The 14,318-nt window shown below is 42.5% G+C and overlaps 1 protein-coding gene across 3 annotated transcripts in view; it reads right to left on the reverse strand.

Moving 5' to 3' along the window:
- Positions 1 to 3,845: 3,845 nt before the first annotated feature.
- HEPHL1 (hephaestin like 1) overlaps positions 3,846 to 14,318 on the reverse strand; it is a 56,158-nt gene continuing 45,685 nt past the window's right edge. For all 3 annotated transcript variants that reach the window (XM_083736167.1, XM_083736165.1, XM_083736164.1), the window contains 4 exons: positions 13,966 to 14,105; positions 6,343 to 6,502; positions 5,868 to 5,939; positions 3,846 to 4,850 (listed from right to left, as the gene is read on the reverse strand). In XM_083736167.1, coding sequence (XP_083592293.1) covers positions 4,645 to 4,850; positions 5,868 to 5,939; positions 6,343 to 6,502; positions 13,966 to 14,105 — 578 coding nt within the window. In that variant the 3' untranslated portion in view covers positions 3,846 to 4,644. The remainder of the gene's footprint in view (positions 4,851 to 5,867; positions 5,940 to 6,342; positions 6,503 to 13,965; positions 14,106 to 14,318) is intronic.

The following is a 14,318-nucleotide window of genomic DNA, read 5'->3' on the forward strand; positions in this document are numbered from 1 at the left end:
GAAAGCACCTCAAAGTGCAAGTAGATAAATAGGCGGAAAGGTAAATAGCGTTTCCATGCGCTGCTCTGGTTTGCCAGAAGCGGCTTAGTCATGCTGGCCACATGACCTGGAAGCTGTACGCCAGCTCCCTTGGCCAATAAAGCAAGATGAGTGCCGTAACACCAGAGTCGGCCATGACTGGACCTAATGGTCAGGGGTCCCTTTACCTTTACACACTGATAAAATGCTTCACAGAATAGAAAAATAGAAGGGCCATTTAGGTCTAAGACCAGGGGTCAGCAACCTAAGGCCCATGGACCGGAAGCGGCTGGCAGAGGTTGTTTGACCGGCCCACAAGCCACCCCCGAATTGAGCTGCCCGCTCACGCAGCACAGAACGGGGACTCGCTTCTGTGGCGCTGAAAATCGCATCTGCGCATGCACAGACGCCGAAAATTGTGGACACGCGCAATCACGCATGCCCGCAATCTGGGGATCCCTCTGTGGGACCGATCCGACCCAGGCAAGATAAACCTTGCTGACCCCTGTTTAAGACTGACCCCCTTGAAAAAGGCTTTTGCAACAGGTTCTCATGAGGAGTGAGACAGAACTGAATGATTCTACTTGTCACGATAAGTATGGCAAATCCATACCATGATCAGCTCCCTCCCGGAAACCAATGTCCCCACTGTGGAAGGACATGTGGATCCAGAATTGGCCTCCACAGTCACTTATGGACTCACTGTTAAAACCGTGTTAATGGAAGACAATCTTACTCAGCTATGAGTGATCACCAAAGAAGAAGAAGCAAAACCAGCAATTAAAGCCACTTCCTGATACTTTGAACAAACTGACAACAGACAACAGCTTTCAAGAGAGATGAAAAGTATTATTGCCCTAGGTGTACATACTAATTTTGTTTGCCCAGCTGCCATTTCTGGTGAAACAGGATTTTGGAATTTGTTTACTAATATTAGGATGAGTGTTCACATCAAAGATCATGATGCTACTCTTACACGGCCTTTAGCAACCTGAAAATGCTATTGTTAGTTGCCCGTCACAATGTCTCTATATGGAACCATTTCACTACTATTAAGAAGCCAAAAAGACATTATTGGGTCAGTTCGGTGTTGCAGCGACAGACCTTGGTTTGCCATTTCAAGGATCAGTCTGTGTGAGCCTCCTTCACACCTGTGCGTCTATATTCTGCTTTTGAACAAAGCACAGTTCTTTGTTACACCCAAATACAGGGAACTGTGGTTTGCGCTAACTGCAGTTCAGATCAATCTGTGGTTTCAGAACTAAGCACAGTTCTCTTGGGTCTGAGCTGGCCCATTGTTTTAACTGACCACTTTAGATTAAAAGCACGACAGAAGCAAGAAATTATAATAAGCAGTAGCTGCATTCATAAAATTAGCGAGCACACCATTTGCCACATTTGTATGTTTGCCCTTCCTCTGAGGAATTCAGGACAGCCTATATGGTGATATGGATGCGGGTGGCGCTGTGGGTAAAAGCCTCAGCGCCTAGGGCTTGCCGATCGAAAGGTTGGCGGTTCGAATCCCCGCGGCGGGGTGCGCTCCCGTTGCTCGGTCCCAGCGCCTGCCAACCTAGCAGTTCGAAAGCACCTCCGGGTGCAAGTAGATAAATAGGGACTGCTTACTAGCGGGAAGGTAAACGGTGTTTCCGTGTGCGGCTCTGGCTCGCCAGAGCAGCGATGTCACGCTGGCCACGTGACCCGGAAGTGTCTGCGGACAGCGCTGGCCCCTGGCCTCTTAAGTGAGATGGGCGCACAACCCCAGAGTCTGTCAAGACTGGCCCGTACGGGCAGGGGTACCTTTACCTTTACCTTTATATGGTGATATCCTATTTTATACTCACAATAGTTCAGTGAAGTAAAAGACAACAAACAGCTTGCCCAAGAGGCTACCCAGTAAACTTTATTTATTATTTAATCTTTGTACCGCTTAATATATTTAAGATATCTCTAAGAGGTGCACACAAAAAAACCTGAAGCAACAAAAGACAACTTCAACAACAAGTATTACAAAAATACAGTTACATATGAAAATGTTACATTTTTTGGCAGGAGAGGGACAACTTGCTGGGCCAAGTGCAACACCGTATTGTCTACTAGACACTGACTCTCATCCCCCACTTTGCTTAATACAATAAATAAGCATGGAAAAACACCCACCCATGTATTCTTGAGTAAAAACATAGAATTGTAGATTGGAAGGGACCCTGAGGATCAAACCCCCTGCAATGAAGGACTATGCAGCCGTCGCATACAGGGATTGAACTTGCAACCTTGGCATTATCAGCGCCAAGCTCTAGTCAACTGAGCTCTCTAGGCTAGTCTAAAGTAAATATAGAGCTCAGTACAGGGGAGATGTGACCGTGTTAATTCTCCTGGATCTTTCACCCCCATTGACCATGATACCCCTCTGCACAGGCTGTCCAAGTTGGATGTTTAGAGGCACTGCTTTGCAATGGTGCTGCTCCTGTTTGGATGGTAAATTCCCAAAAGTGGTGCTGGTGAACTTGTGCTTGGCCCTTGATAGTTTTCCTTTGACACCAACATGAAACCACTAGGAGACACCATCCATATATTTGATCTGAGACGTAACTAGAATGCAGATGATTTATTTCGCCAGAGGCAGGTAAGGCTGTAGGTATACTTAGTGCTTAGGTGCACCAATGGACTGGATGAAGGTGAACGAACTGAGACAATCCAAGCAGCATGTAGCCACACTGGGTAGGTGGACTGCCCACCCACCAGTTCTGGATGTGGGTGCATTCCCCCTAAGGCAGCGGTTCTCAACCTGTGGGTCCCCAGATGTTGTTGGACTACAACTCCCATCATCCCTGAGCTCTGGCCTTGCTAGCTAGGGATGATGGAAGTTGTGGTCCAACACCATCTGGGGACCCACAGGTTGAGAATCGCTGCCCTAAAGGATTGTGTCTGGGTCTGCCTCTTGATCCAGCACCATCATTAGTGGTTCAAGTGCCCTCTGTAGCTCAAAGCACATTTCATCAGCATTTGCTGATGCACCAGCTGAGACTATACTTGGATGGAGATAAGGTTGACCACAGTTATTCTATACATCTTTGGTAGCCTGCAGCTTAGACCACTGCAATGCACTGTACAAAGAGTTCCCTTTAAAAATGATCTGGAAACTGTACCTGGTCCAGAACAGGGTGGCAAGACTATTAACTAGAACTGGGCATTTTGATCATATTATGCCACTGCTTTACCAACTGCTCCGTCAGTTTCTAACTTAAGGTTCTGGTTTTTTCCTAGAAACCAACTGCCTTCTCCCATACCTACCTTCTTGAGCCTTACAATCCTCATCAGGGGCCCTGATTTTGGGAAAGATGGAGGGCACAAGGAGAAGGGGACGACAGAGGACGAGATGGTTGGACAGTGTTCTCGAAGCTACTAACATGACTTTGACCAAACTGCGGGAGGCAGTGGAAGACAGGAGTACCTGGCGTGCTCTGGTCCATGGGGTCACGAAGAGTCGGACACAACTAAATGACTAAACAACAACATCAACAACAACAAAGTGGGCTGATAGCAGCACTTGCATGGATTGTTGTTTTACATTACAGTATTTTTCGCTCTATAAGACGCACCAGACCACAAGAAGCACCTAGTTTTTGGAGGAGGAAAACAAGGAAAGAAAAAATTCTGAATCTCAGAAGCCAGAACAGCAAGAGGGATCGCGGCACAGTGAAAGTAGCAATCCCTCTTGCTGTTCTGGCTTCTGGGATAGCTGCGCAGCCTGCATTCGCTCCATAAGATGCACACACATTTCCCCTTACTTTTTAGGAGGGAAAAAGTGAGTCTTATAGAGCGAAAAATACGGTATATTGTTAAGATTGTATTTTGTCCTTTTCATCTTTGTGAGCTTTCTAGAGAACATGAGTTACTGGGCGGCCAGACAAATGAAGCTAATATTAAACAATATAATAAAAACAGAACAGACAGCCAAGCCGATTCATTTCCCATATGTGTCCTTTAGTTGCTTGAAGAATTCATTTAGATTCTGGCTCAGGTGTGTATCTCCGCAGGGTCCAATCCATATCCCTTTCAGACCTAACTCAAATCCGAGATGTTCTGGGGCCTGCTTTGAAATAGTTCTATGTGGCAAGAAGGGAGTTCCCCAAATCATTCCTAGTTTTATCCCAACTACAAGTCCGCTTAGAATTATTGCACTGTAGTAGTAGTTGCTGCAGTTTCGCTCTGTGTAACATACATAGATGCTTCCGGACTGTCGCTATTTCGGGGTGGGATTCAGTCACATACCGGCAAATTAGGGTTGTGCGATTAAAACGGGCTTAGAGTTCCTGAACAACAAACCTTCTCCCTCATACCCACCCAAATTGGACTTTTTGCAGTTAGGAAAGTGGTGGGGAATGCACTGTAAAATGTGGGATAACACTTGCTTCATGCAAGTGTGTACAACCTCCCTGAAAACCAGGGACATGGGAGGGTTAGCTAACACGGGCTAACCTCCCCGCGAACTTTGTGGGAACACATCGGGAAGAACGATAAATAAACTGGTCGTCTGGAAGCGGCCATATGTGTCGGTGTTTCCTCTCACCTCAAAAGGCAGCAGCAACATTCCTGACAAGGGCAATGAAGCCATGTTCAATCAGATCAGAAGGACTCCATTGGAAGATCGCATTTGTGACCTATGGCTCTATAATGGGCCTTTTTCTTCTGGCAAGCAACAATGAGAATAAGGATCAAGAGAGCTGCCAACAGAACAAGTCCAATGATAAAAAGAGCTTTGAGCACTGAGCTGGCTTCTCCTGGGCCCAGAGTTTTCCCCAAGAATTCTATTCCTGCTCTGCCTTTACCTGCTGAAAGAGAAAGGCATTTGTGAGAAATGTACTCCTTCACCTGGAAGGGAAACGTCAACTAAATAAAAAACAAAGAAACCCCACTGTGGGCTGATTGAGACATTTTGCTTTTAGTTGTACATCTTCCCATTTTAGCTGGGGAAGGGCTGTAGCTCAGGGGTAGATCTTGCATGTAGAAGGTCCCAGGTTCAAAGCTCAGCAGGTAGGTCCTTCCTGAAACCCTGCAAGGTTGCTGTCAGTCTGGGTCCATCCACACTTTTGTTTGTCCTGTGATATCAAGTCATGGGTCCAAGAAAGGTGTTTTTTTGGCCCCTTTGGTTTCCCTGGGAAAACCCACTGTTTACCGCCTGGACCCATGACTTGAAATTATGGGACAATTAAAAGCGTGAATGGGCAACCTTAGTGTAGACCAGGCTTTCTCAAACTTGGATCTCCAGCTGTTGTTGGACTACGATTCCCATCATCCCTAGCTACCAGAACTAGTGGCCAGGGATGAAGGGTGTTGTAGTCCAAAATAAAAACCAGGAGACCCAAGTTTGGGAAACCCTGGTGTAGCCAATACTGAGCTATATAGCGCAATGGTTGGACCTGGGGATGGCCCACACTTCCACTTGTCCTGTGCCTAGAGAGCATGGGTCCGAGCAGTTTCGCCTTGGACCCACTGCTTTCCCACGGAAAACCCACTCTTTATCGCTAAATCGGAACAAACGGCAATCCGCGAAAATCCCGGTTGCTTTATTCCAAATCAGCACGCAACCACATGCTTTCCCGTGGGAAAGCAGTGGAGCAAACCAAAGGGTGGATGAGCTCTCAGTATAAAACAGGGTCCTGTGCTCCCATCCTAAATGTATAATTGAATATGGAAAGCATGAACAAGAAGTGGGGGCAAATGCGTGCTTCTAAACATGAGCCTCATACACACGCACTCATTATGGAACCCAGACTGGCCTCTTGAATGTCCTTTTTGCGGCAAACCTGGGTTTCCTCCATGAAATGTGAAGCAGCCCAAAGCCATACCTTCTGCAGTCTTCTTGCCATTGACTGTAAATGTATCATATTTCGTGGTTGTGACTCCACGTCCTGCACCATCTGAGCGAAGGAGATAAAAGCAATGTTGGAGTCCTCAATTAACCACAGTTTGTTCCTTTATCCAAACCAGGAGTCTACGATTACTGACGGGAATTGGTAAGAGGATATATTAATTTGAGCGAAGGAGATAAAAGCAATGTTGGAGTCCTCAATTAACCACAGTTTCTTCCTTTATCCAAACCAGGAGCCTGTGATTACTGACGGGAATTGGTAAGAGGATATATTAATTAGGTTTAATACTCTAGAGACCCACGTGTGTGGGTTAACAACAATAAGAACAGCTGGTTGGCCACTGTGAGATCAGGGTGCTGGATTAAGTGGGCTTTTCAACAAGGCTTTTCTCATGTTCTATGACTACTTGGGTGCATAAGCTACCCAAACCCATGTTACAAAGGAACCTTACCTGATTCAACAATAGTGTAAGTTGTCTCCATCCCAGCATGGATGTGATCGTGTACGTGGCAGTGCAGAAGCCATGTCCCAGGATTGAACGCTACAAGTTCAACAGTCTGAAACGTCCCAGGGAAGAGGTCATACACATCTCCTCTGTGATTGTGATCCTTCTGTGTCAAAGACAGGAGAGCATTGAGTAAATTCAAAGCTTATCCCTAGGTGGTATAAGTAGCTCACCCTCTGTTTTTATGAGCTTTTGGGATTTCCTGCTGTAGAAATTCCAAATTACTAGAAACATTCCGGTCTGAAAGGTGACTGTGCTGATCAGATGACCAGAGGGCATTCTTATACAGCTCTTTGGGAATGTGGCCCAAATGGGATACAGTGGTATCTCAGGTTAAGTACTTAATTTGTCCTGGAGGTCCGTTCTTAACCTGAAACTTCTTTTTTTTTTTAAAAAAAAAAACATTTTTTATTGCATTTTCAGTTTACAGAAGAAAAAAAGAAGAAAAAAGAATAATACTCCAACTTTTAAAATACATTTTTAAGTTGTTAGCTGGACTTCCCCACACCTCCCTCCCCCTGCGTTCTTTACAATAAAACATATCAGCAAATTATTACCTTGTTTCGTATCTTATTTATATCTTTCAAAATATTTTACTTCTGAATTTAAAGTACCTTTTATCCAGTGTTTATGCCTTAAAATAAAGAATATAGTAACCTTAAATTTCAACTTTTTCTTAATTATAACTTGTCTTCCTATTTTCCCGATCTAGTTGCAGGAGCTAAATTCCAAAACATGCAGATTCTTAACATTCATACAACTTATATTGTTTTTGCAAATAGTCCTTAAATTTTTTCCAATCTTCTTCCGTTGTCTCTTCACCCAAATCTCGGATTCTGCCAGTCATTTCAGCCAGTTCCATATAGTCCATCAACTGCGTCTGCCACTCTTCCAGCGTGGGAAGATCTTGTGTCTTCCAATATTTTGCTAAAAATATTCTTGCTGCTGTAGATGCATACATAAAAAATGTTTTATCCTTCTTTATCACCCTTTGGTCCACAATGCCCAGGAGGAAGGCCTCTGGTTTCTTGGGAAAGGTGTACCTGAACACCTTTTTTAATTCATTATAGATCATTTCCCAGAAGGCCTTCACTTTTGGACAAGTCCACCAAAGGTGAAAAAATGTCCCTTCAGCCTCCTTACATTTCCAACATTTATTATCAGACCGATGGTAAATTTTTGCAAGTTTGACTGGGGTCATGTACCACCTATATATCATTTTCATAATATTTTCTTTCAAGGCATTACATGCCGTAAATCTCATTCCAGTGGTCCATAACCTCTCCCAGTCTTCGAACATAATGTTGTACCCAATATCCTGAGCCCATTTTATCATGGCTGATTTAACTATCTCATCCTGGGTATTCCATTTAAGCAGCAAGTTATACATTCTCGAAAGTACCTTGGTCTTAGATTCTAACAGTTCTGTCTCTAGTTTCGATTTTTCCACCTGGAATCCTATTTTTTTGTCCGACTTAAAAACTTCTTGAATTTGAGCATAGTGAAACCGATCTTGCACCCTATTCTTTAATTTTTCAAAGCTCTGCAGTCTCCAATTGTCTCCAGTTTTTTCTATCATTTCCCAATATTTTGGCCATCCGACCTCCATATTGAGTCTTTTTCTGGCCTTGGCCTCCGCTGGTGATAACCACCTCGGGGTCTTACCTTCTAGTAAGTCTTTGTATTTTGTCCAGACCATGAATATAGCTTTCCTGACAATATGGTTTTTGAACATTTTATGAACCTTTACCTTGTCATACCACAAATATGCATGCCATCCAAAAGCATTGTCATGCCCTTCCAGATCTAGGACATCAGTGTTCTCAAGAAGTAACCAATCTTTCATCCAGCAGAAAGCCGCAGCTTCATAATATAACCTTAAGTCTGGCAGGGCAAATCCCCCTCTCTCTTTGGCATCAGTTAGTATTTTAAATTTTATTCGGGGCTTTTTGCCCTGCCAGACAAACCTAGAAATATCTTTTTGCCACTTCCCAAAACACTCCACTCTGTCCACTATCTGTAGGGTCTGAAACAAAAATAACATCTTCGGCAATACATTCATCTTTATAGCTGCAATTCGGCCCATCAAGGAAAGTTTCAATCTTGACCAAATCCCTAAATCTTTCTTAATTTCTGACCAACATTTTTCATAATTATCTTTAAACAGATTCAAATTTTTGGCAGACAAATTTACCCCTAGGTATTTTACCTTTTTAACAACATTTAATTCTGTCTCTTTCTGAAACCCATCTATTTCCAAAGGTGTCAAGTTTTTCTCCAAAACCTTAGTTTTTTGCTTGTTCAATTTAAACCCCGCTACCCGACCAAATTCATGAATTAGTTCCAACACTCTCTTCGTACTAGATTCTGGCTCCTGTAATGTTAAAACCAAATCATCTGCAAAAGCTTTCAGTTTAAATTGTTTCACTCCGACCTGTATTCCTTGTACCAACCGGTCTTCCCTGATCATTTTCAAAAGCACCTCCAGAACAGAAATAAATAACAGAGGGGATAGGGGGCACCCTTGTCGTGTTCCTTTTTCAATTTTAAATTCTTCTGTCACCACATTGTTTACAATCAATTTCGCTTTCTGCTCTGAATAAATTGCTTCTATTCCATTTTCAAACCCCCGTCCCACTCCCATCCCTTCCAAATTTTTCTTCATAAAACTCCAAGAGATGTTGTCAAAGGCCTTCTCCGCATCAACAAAAATTAACACTGCTTTTGTATTGATGTTGGTTTGCAAAAGTTCCAAAATGTCAATAATATTCCTAGTATTGTCAGACAAATGTCTTCCTGGGAGAAAGCCTGCCTGGTCTTTATGGATTACTTCATTTAATACTTTTTTAAGTCTACTCGCCAAAATGTCTGCAAAGATTTTATAATCCACATTTAGGAGTGAGATGGGACGGTAGTTCTTTAGTTGAGTCTTTTCAGTTTCCACTTTAGGGATCAATGTGATGAAAGCTTCTTTCCACGATTCCGGTGCCCTCTTCCCCTCCAAAATCTGGTTGCATACCTCCATTAGTGGTTGTATCAAATAGTCTTTCAATGTCTTATAATACTTGGAGGTAAGCCCATCCGGACCTGGAGATTTGCCTAGCTGCATATTCTGAATGGCACTCTCTATTTCTTGTTGTGTTATTTTATGATTCAGGATTGTTCTCTTTTCCTGAACAAGTTTTGGTAGACCATTTGTTTCCAAAAATTGCTCTATCTCCTTCTCCTCTTGTGGCCCTTGAGTGTAAAGCTTTTTAAAGTATCTCTGGAAACACTTCCTGATTTCTTCTGGTTTTTGGATATTTCTCCCTTCAATCTCTAGATTGGTGACTGTGTTCAATTTTTGTCTCTTTTTCAGTTGCCATGCTAAAAGTTTCCCACACTTATTAGCTGATTCGAATGATCTTTGTTTCATTTGTTTAATTTTCCACTCAACTTCTTGATTTATCAATTTCGCATACTGTGCTTGATAAAATTTAATTTCTCTCAAGATCTCCTTCGATTTTGGTTTAGATCTCAACTTTTTCTCTCCATCTCTTATCTTCTCTAAGATCTTGTCTTTTTTCCCATTCCAGAGCCTTTTCTTTATCGTATTCTGTTGTATCAGAAACCCTCTCATAACTGCTTTACTTGCGTCCCAGATTGTTCTTTTTTCCACCATGGTACTCAAATTAATTTCAAAATAGTCTTTCAAAGTTTTTTGGGCCTTCTTCACAATCTCCTGATCTCTTAATAGGGTGTCATTCATTTTCCATCTGAAGGAACCGGTTGGAGTAAGTCTTAATTCCATTTTCATAGCATTATGGTCGGAGCAAGTTTTTGGGCAGATTTCCACTTTTCTAGTCATCGGTGCCAGCCTCCTAGTTATCCATATTTGGTCTATTCTTGTCCATGACAGATGGGCCTCAGAAAAGAAGGTTCCTTCTTTACCTAGGGGGTTTTTTGTCCTCCAGATATCAATTAAGTCCATATTGTCGGTTGGTTCAAAAAAAGTTTTGGGTAGTCTGCCGTCTTTTGATAGGCTTTGATCTTGTGACTTGTCCATATTTGTGGAGACCACTCCGTTCATATCTCCCATCAGAATGATGTTAGTGTAGTCTAAATAGTCCAGGATTGTCTCATGCAGTTTCTTGTAAAATTCTGATTTCCCCTCATTCGGTGCATAAATTCCTAATAACAAAAATTTTTCTCCTTGAGTCTGTATTTCAATAGCCAAAATTCTTCCTTGCTCATCTTTAAATAAAAATTTTGGTGACAGGCTCTCCTTTGCGTAGATCACCACTCCTCTTTTCTTAACTTTGTCCGATGAAATAAATTCTTGGCCTAATCTTTTGTTAATCAGAACTTTTCTATGGAGCCTGGTCACGTGTGTTTCCTGCAAGCAAATAATATCCAATTGTTCTTTTTTCAATATATGAAAGATTCTTCTTCTTTTCTCTGGGGAATTTCCGCCATTTATGTTCCAACTAAGCAACTGCAGAGACATCCTGGATCAAACTATTTGTCCTGTGGTGGCGTCCCTTTCTTTTGGTCCTCTGGTCCCGAGGGTATAGGTGCTGGTACAGGTGTAGGTAGTGGTGGTGGCCAGGCTCCTGTTGTCCCTTTCTGTAGGTCCTCTTCGTAATCGTTCAAAAACTTTTGTTGGTCTTCTGCTGATCTGATTTTAACTTTCTTTCCTTTAAAATTAAAAGATAGTCCTTGAGGAAACTCCCACCTGTAAGGAATTGAGTTGCCTCTCAGTAATTTTACAAGTTCCGTATAAGTCCCTCTAAGATCCAGAAGCTGTTTAGGTATGTCTCTATAAATTTCAGCTCTGTTGCCCTGAATGACAAGCGATTTTCCAAAGTGGAGGCCTAATATTTTATCTCTCTCTTGCTTAGATCTTAAAACAATCAAACAGTCTCTAGGTTTATCCTTCCTCGTCACTCTTCCCAATCTGAAAGCAGTCACAATTTTAAAATCTTTATCCTCTTCAATACCCCAGAACTTTGAAATTTCTGATGTCAAATAGCCGATCAAGTCCTCCTGTTCTAGTTCTGGAATAGCTCTAAGTCTCAGATTGCTTTCCCTATTTCTCAGTTCAGTCATCGACCAGTAGGCCTGCTGGTCATTTATCTGTTTATGTAACGGCTTCACCTCCACCTTTAATGCCTCAACTTTCAAGTTGGCTTCCTCTGCTTTTTGTTTGGCTTCCTCAGCCAGTTTGTGGTTCTCTACTGTTGCTTCTTGAAGGTTCCCAATTGCTTGTGTATGTTGTGCCACCTGGTCAGACAATTTATTTATTGAGGATGTGGCTTGATCAATTTTAGTCGAATGTTCATCCACCTTTTTATTTAGAATTGCCAGTTGTTCTAGAATCTGATTCAAAACTTTTTCAGACCCTCCTGAAGCCATATCCCCTGTAGGTGTCCGCTCATCCACCTCTTTTGGTGTTTCTAGAACAGTTGGGACCGATGATCTACGTGGTTGGGAAGTCAAAGTTGTCTGTACCAATTGTTTTGCCTTTGTTTTAGCCAACCTTGTTTTCGCTGCCTCGCTCATTCCAATCCCTTCTGTATATCAAGGTCAAACTGTAAGTGTTCCCATGAGAGAGACAATTCCAAAATGTAAACAACCAGGCAACAGAGAGTCAAAACAAAATGTAGTTCCCAAGGAATTATAAATCCGAAATCCTCTAGGGGGAGTAATAAAGTTCAACCAAAGGAAATAATTTTTCCCTTCTTTGCAGACCCAACAATCCACAAAGGAACAACAATCCAAAGTGAAACAACTGAGGTTCCAAGCAGACTTTTAGTTTCTTTTTAGCATTGAGCTTTTCCCAACTTAAAACAATGTCTCAGAAGTGGTGCAAGAAACAGTTTCTCTATGTCTTCAATATTGTAGCCTTAATATGTAACACTTTCAACATTAAGAATAGTATCCACAATTTAGCAGTTTGACAGTTCTTCTTTACACTGGCAGACCTCAGATTGGCTTCTTCTATTACTTATAAATCCCAAAGGAAGAAGCAAAGTCCAGTCAGAAAATCAGCATAAAAACTCCACAATTAACTCCTTTAGTCCCAACCGATAGTTCTAACATCTGCACGAAATCCAAACTTTACAGTTCTTTCACAGCGCTTCCCGCTTTTTGAAACTTTACTTTGATCTCTTAAGCACGGTGGGGAGACGGACTTCCTGGTTACATCTCCCGTTTTCAGCCAAATTAAAGTATTTTAGTCCCGTTAATTTTAGGTCCCTTTACTCACGGGTTGTGGTTGTAGATCTAATGTTCCAAGAAGAAAGGTCGGCGCTCATCAGCAGCAGCCGCGCGGCTTTGCTTCCCGCAGAAAGAGCGATGAACTCACAGCGCCGCTCCCCCTTTCACGTTCCGGAGCCCCTTACGAGGTCCCTTCTTCGTTTCTGGGGGGGCTTCTGGCGCCCGCCGAGTCCCACGGCCACGAGCTCACTCTGCTCGTGGTTTTTCTGGATGGGTCGCCGCTATGCCGCAGCGAACGACCCTTTCCTGCGGAGCCCCTCTTCAGAGCGCGAAGAGGACCGCCATTGCTGTTTCGCGCCGCCTCCGGAAGTGTTAACCTGAAACTGTTCTTAACCTGAAGCACCACTTTAGCTAATGGGGCCTCCTGCTGCTGCCACGCTGCCGGAGCATGGTTTCTGTTCTCATCCTGAAGCAAAGTTCTTAACCCAAGGTAATATTTCTGGGTTAGCGGAGTCTGTAACCTGAAGCGTCTGTAACCTGAAGCGTATGTAACCCGAGGTACCACTGTATTCTGGCCACCCAGTCACCATGCAGAAACAGCCATATGGGGATCCTCTGTGATTATTGCAAACAAATTTTTTTGGTATGTGACTATGAAATCTCTTATTTCAGTGGGGGAAGAGAACCACATGCTTAACACTCTTTCTCTCCTCACCTCCCCTTCCTTTTTTAAAAAAGGGGACATTGAAGTGCTTAGCATGGCAGAATCATACCCTCTGTTTTGTTTGCTTTTTGAAACTCTGAGAAGATAAAAAAGAAGAATCTCCCCTTCCCCCTCATTTGAGTATGGGCAAATATGTCCATTTTTGTTTATCTTATTTTTTCCTTAATTTCAGTTTTCCACATCTCCATATCAGTCTGCAAGTTATTTATTTTTAAAGTTCTCATGAAAAATCAGCTGCATTTTAGCATATTTTTGTCTGCAGTTTTGCCAACGGCACAAAGTAAATGGTTGGAGATATGAATTCTCATCTATGTGGAAGATATACACCCACAGCCATATATATATATATATAATCTAATCCACCAAAGGGATTTACTTATAGAAGCACCCTCCACTTATGTATCACTCTTCAGGCATTAATAAGATATAATCCAAGTGCCTTGTGCTTATGGAAAAGTAACTAATTGTAGCAGCATGACCAAAATGCTTTACCTCTTTTTACTAATCGTGACCTACTAATTTCCTGCTGGTATAGGATGTGCATGCAAACGTGGTTTGTTTGCAATAACATTCCCCCTCTGAAAGCTAATGTTTTCTATTTAAGTTATTCGTCATAATGCAAATAGTACTATTTTGCTTATACCAACCTTGAACAGAAAGCTCTCTCCATGAAAATGGACAGTATGAAGGTCAATTTCATTTCCCATTCCAATCAGGTACCAGTTGGTATTTTCCCCTTTGTTCATCGTTAGCCCATGGAGATTGTCATAGATCTTTCCATTGATTGCTGAAGGGAGAGATTTGCAAAGTTTGCAGAAGCATGCAGGTTTATCAGTGTGCTCCACTGCAAATTAAAATCAGGTATATACCGTATTTTTCTGTGTATAAGACGATGCTTTTTGCTAAAAAAAAATTAGACAAAAATTGGGTGTCGTCTTATACATGGATAGTGAATGCAGAGAGGGGACGGGCGATTAATGGCAGCAGCAAACAGGAGATT

This window comes from Podarcis gaigeae (genome assembly GCF_964106915.1).
Source record: "Podarcis gaigeae genome assembly, chromosome: 4".
Classification (NCBI taxonomy): domain Eukaryota; kingdom Metazoa; phylum Chordata; class Lepidosauria; order Squamata; family Lacertidae; genus Podarcis; species Podarcis gaigeae.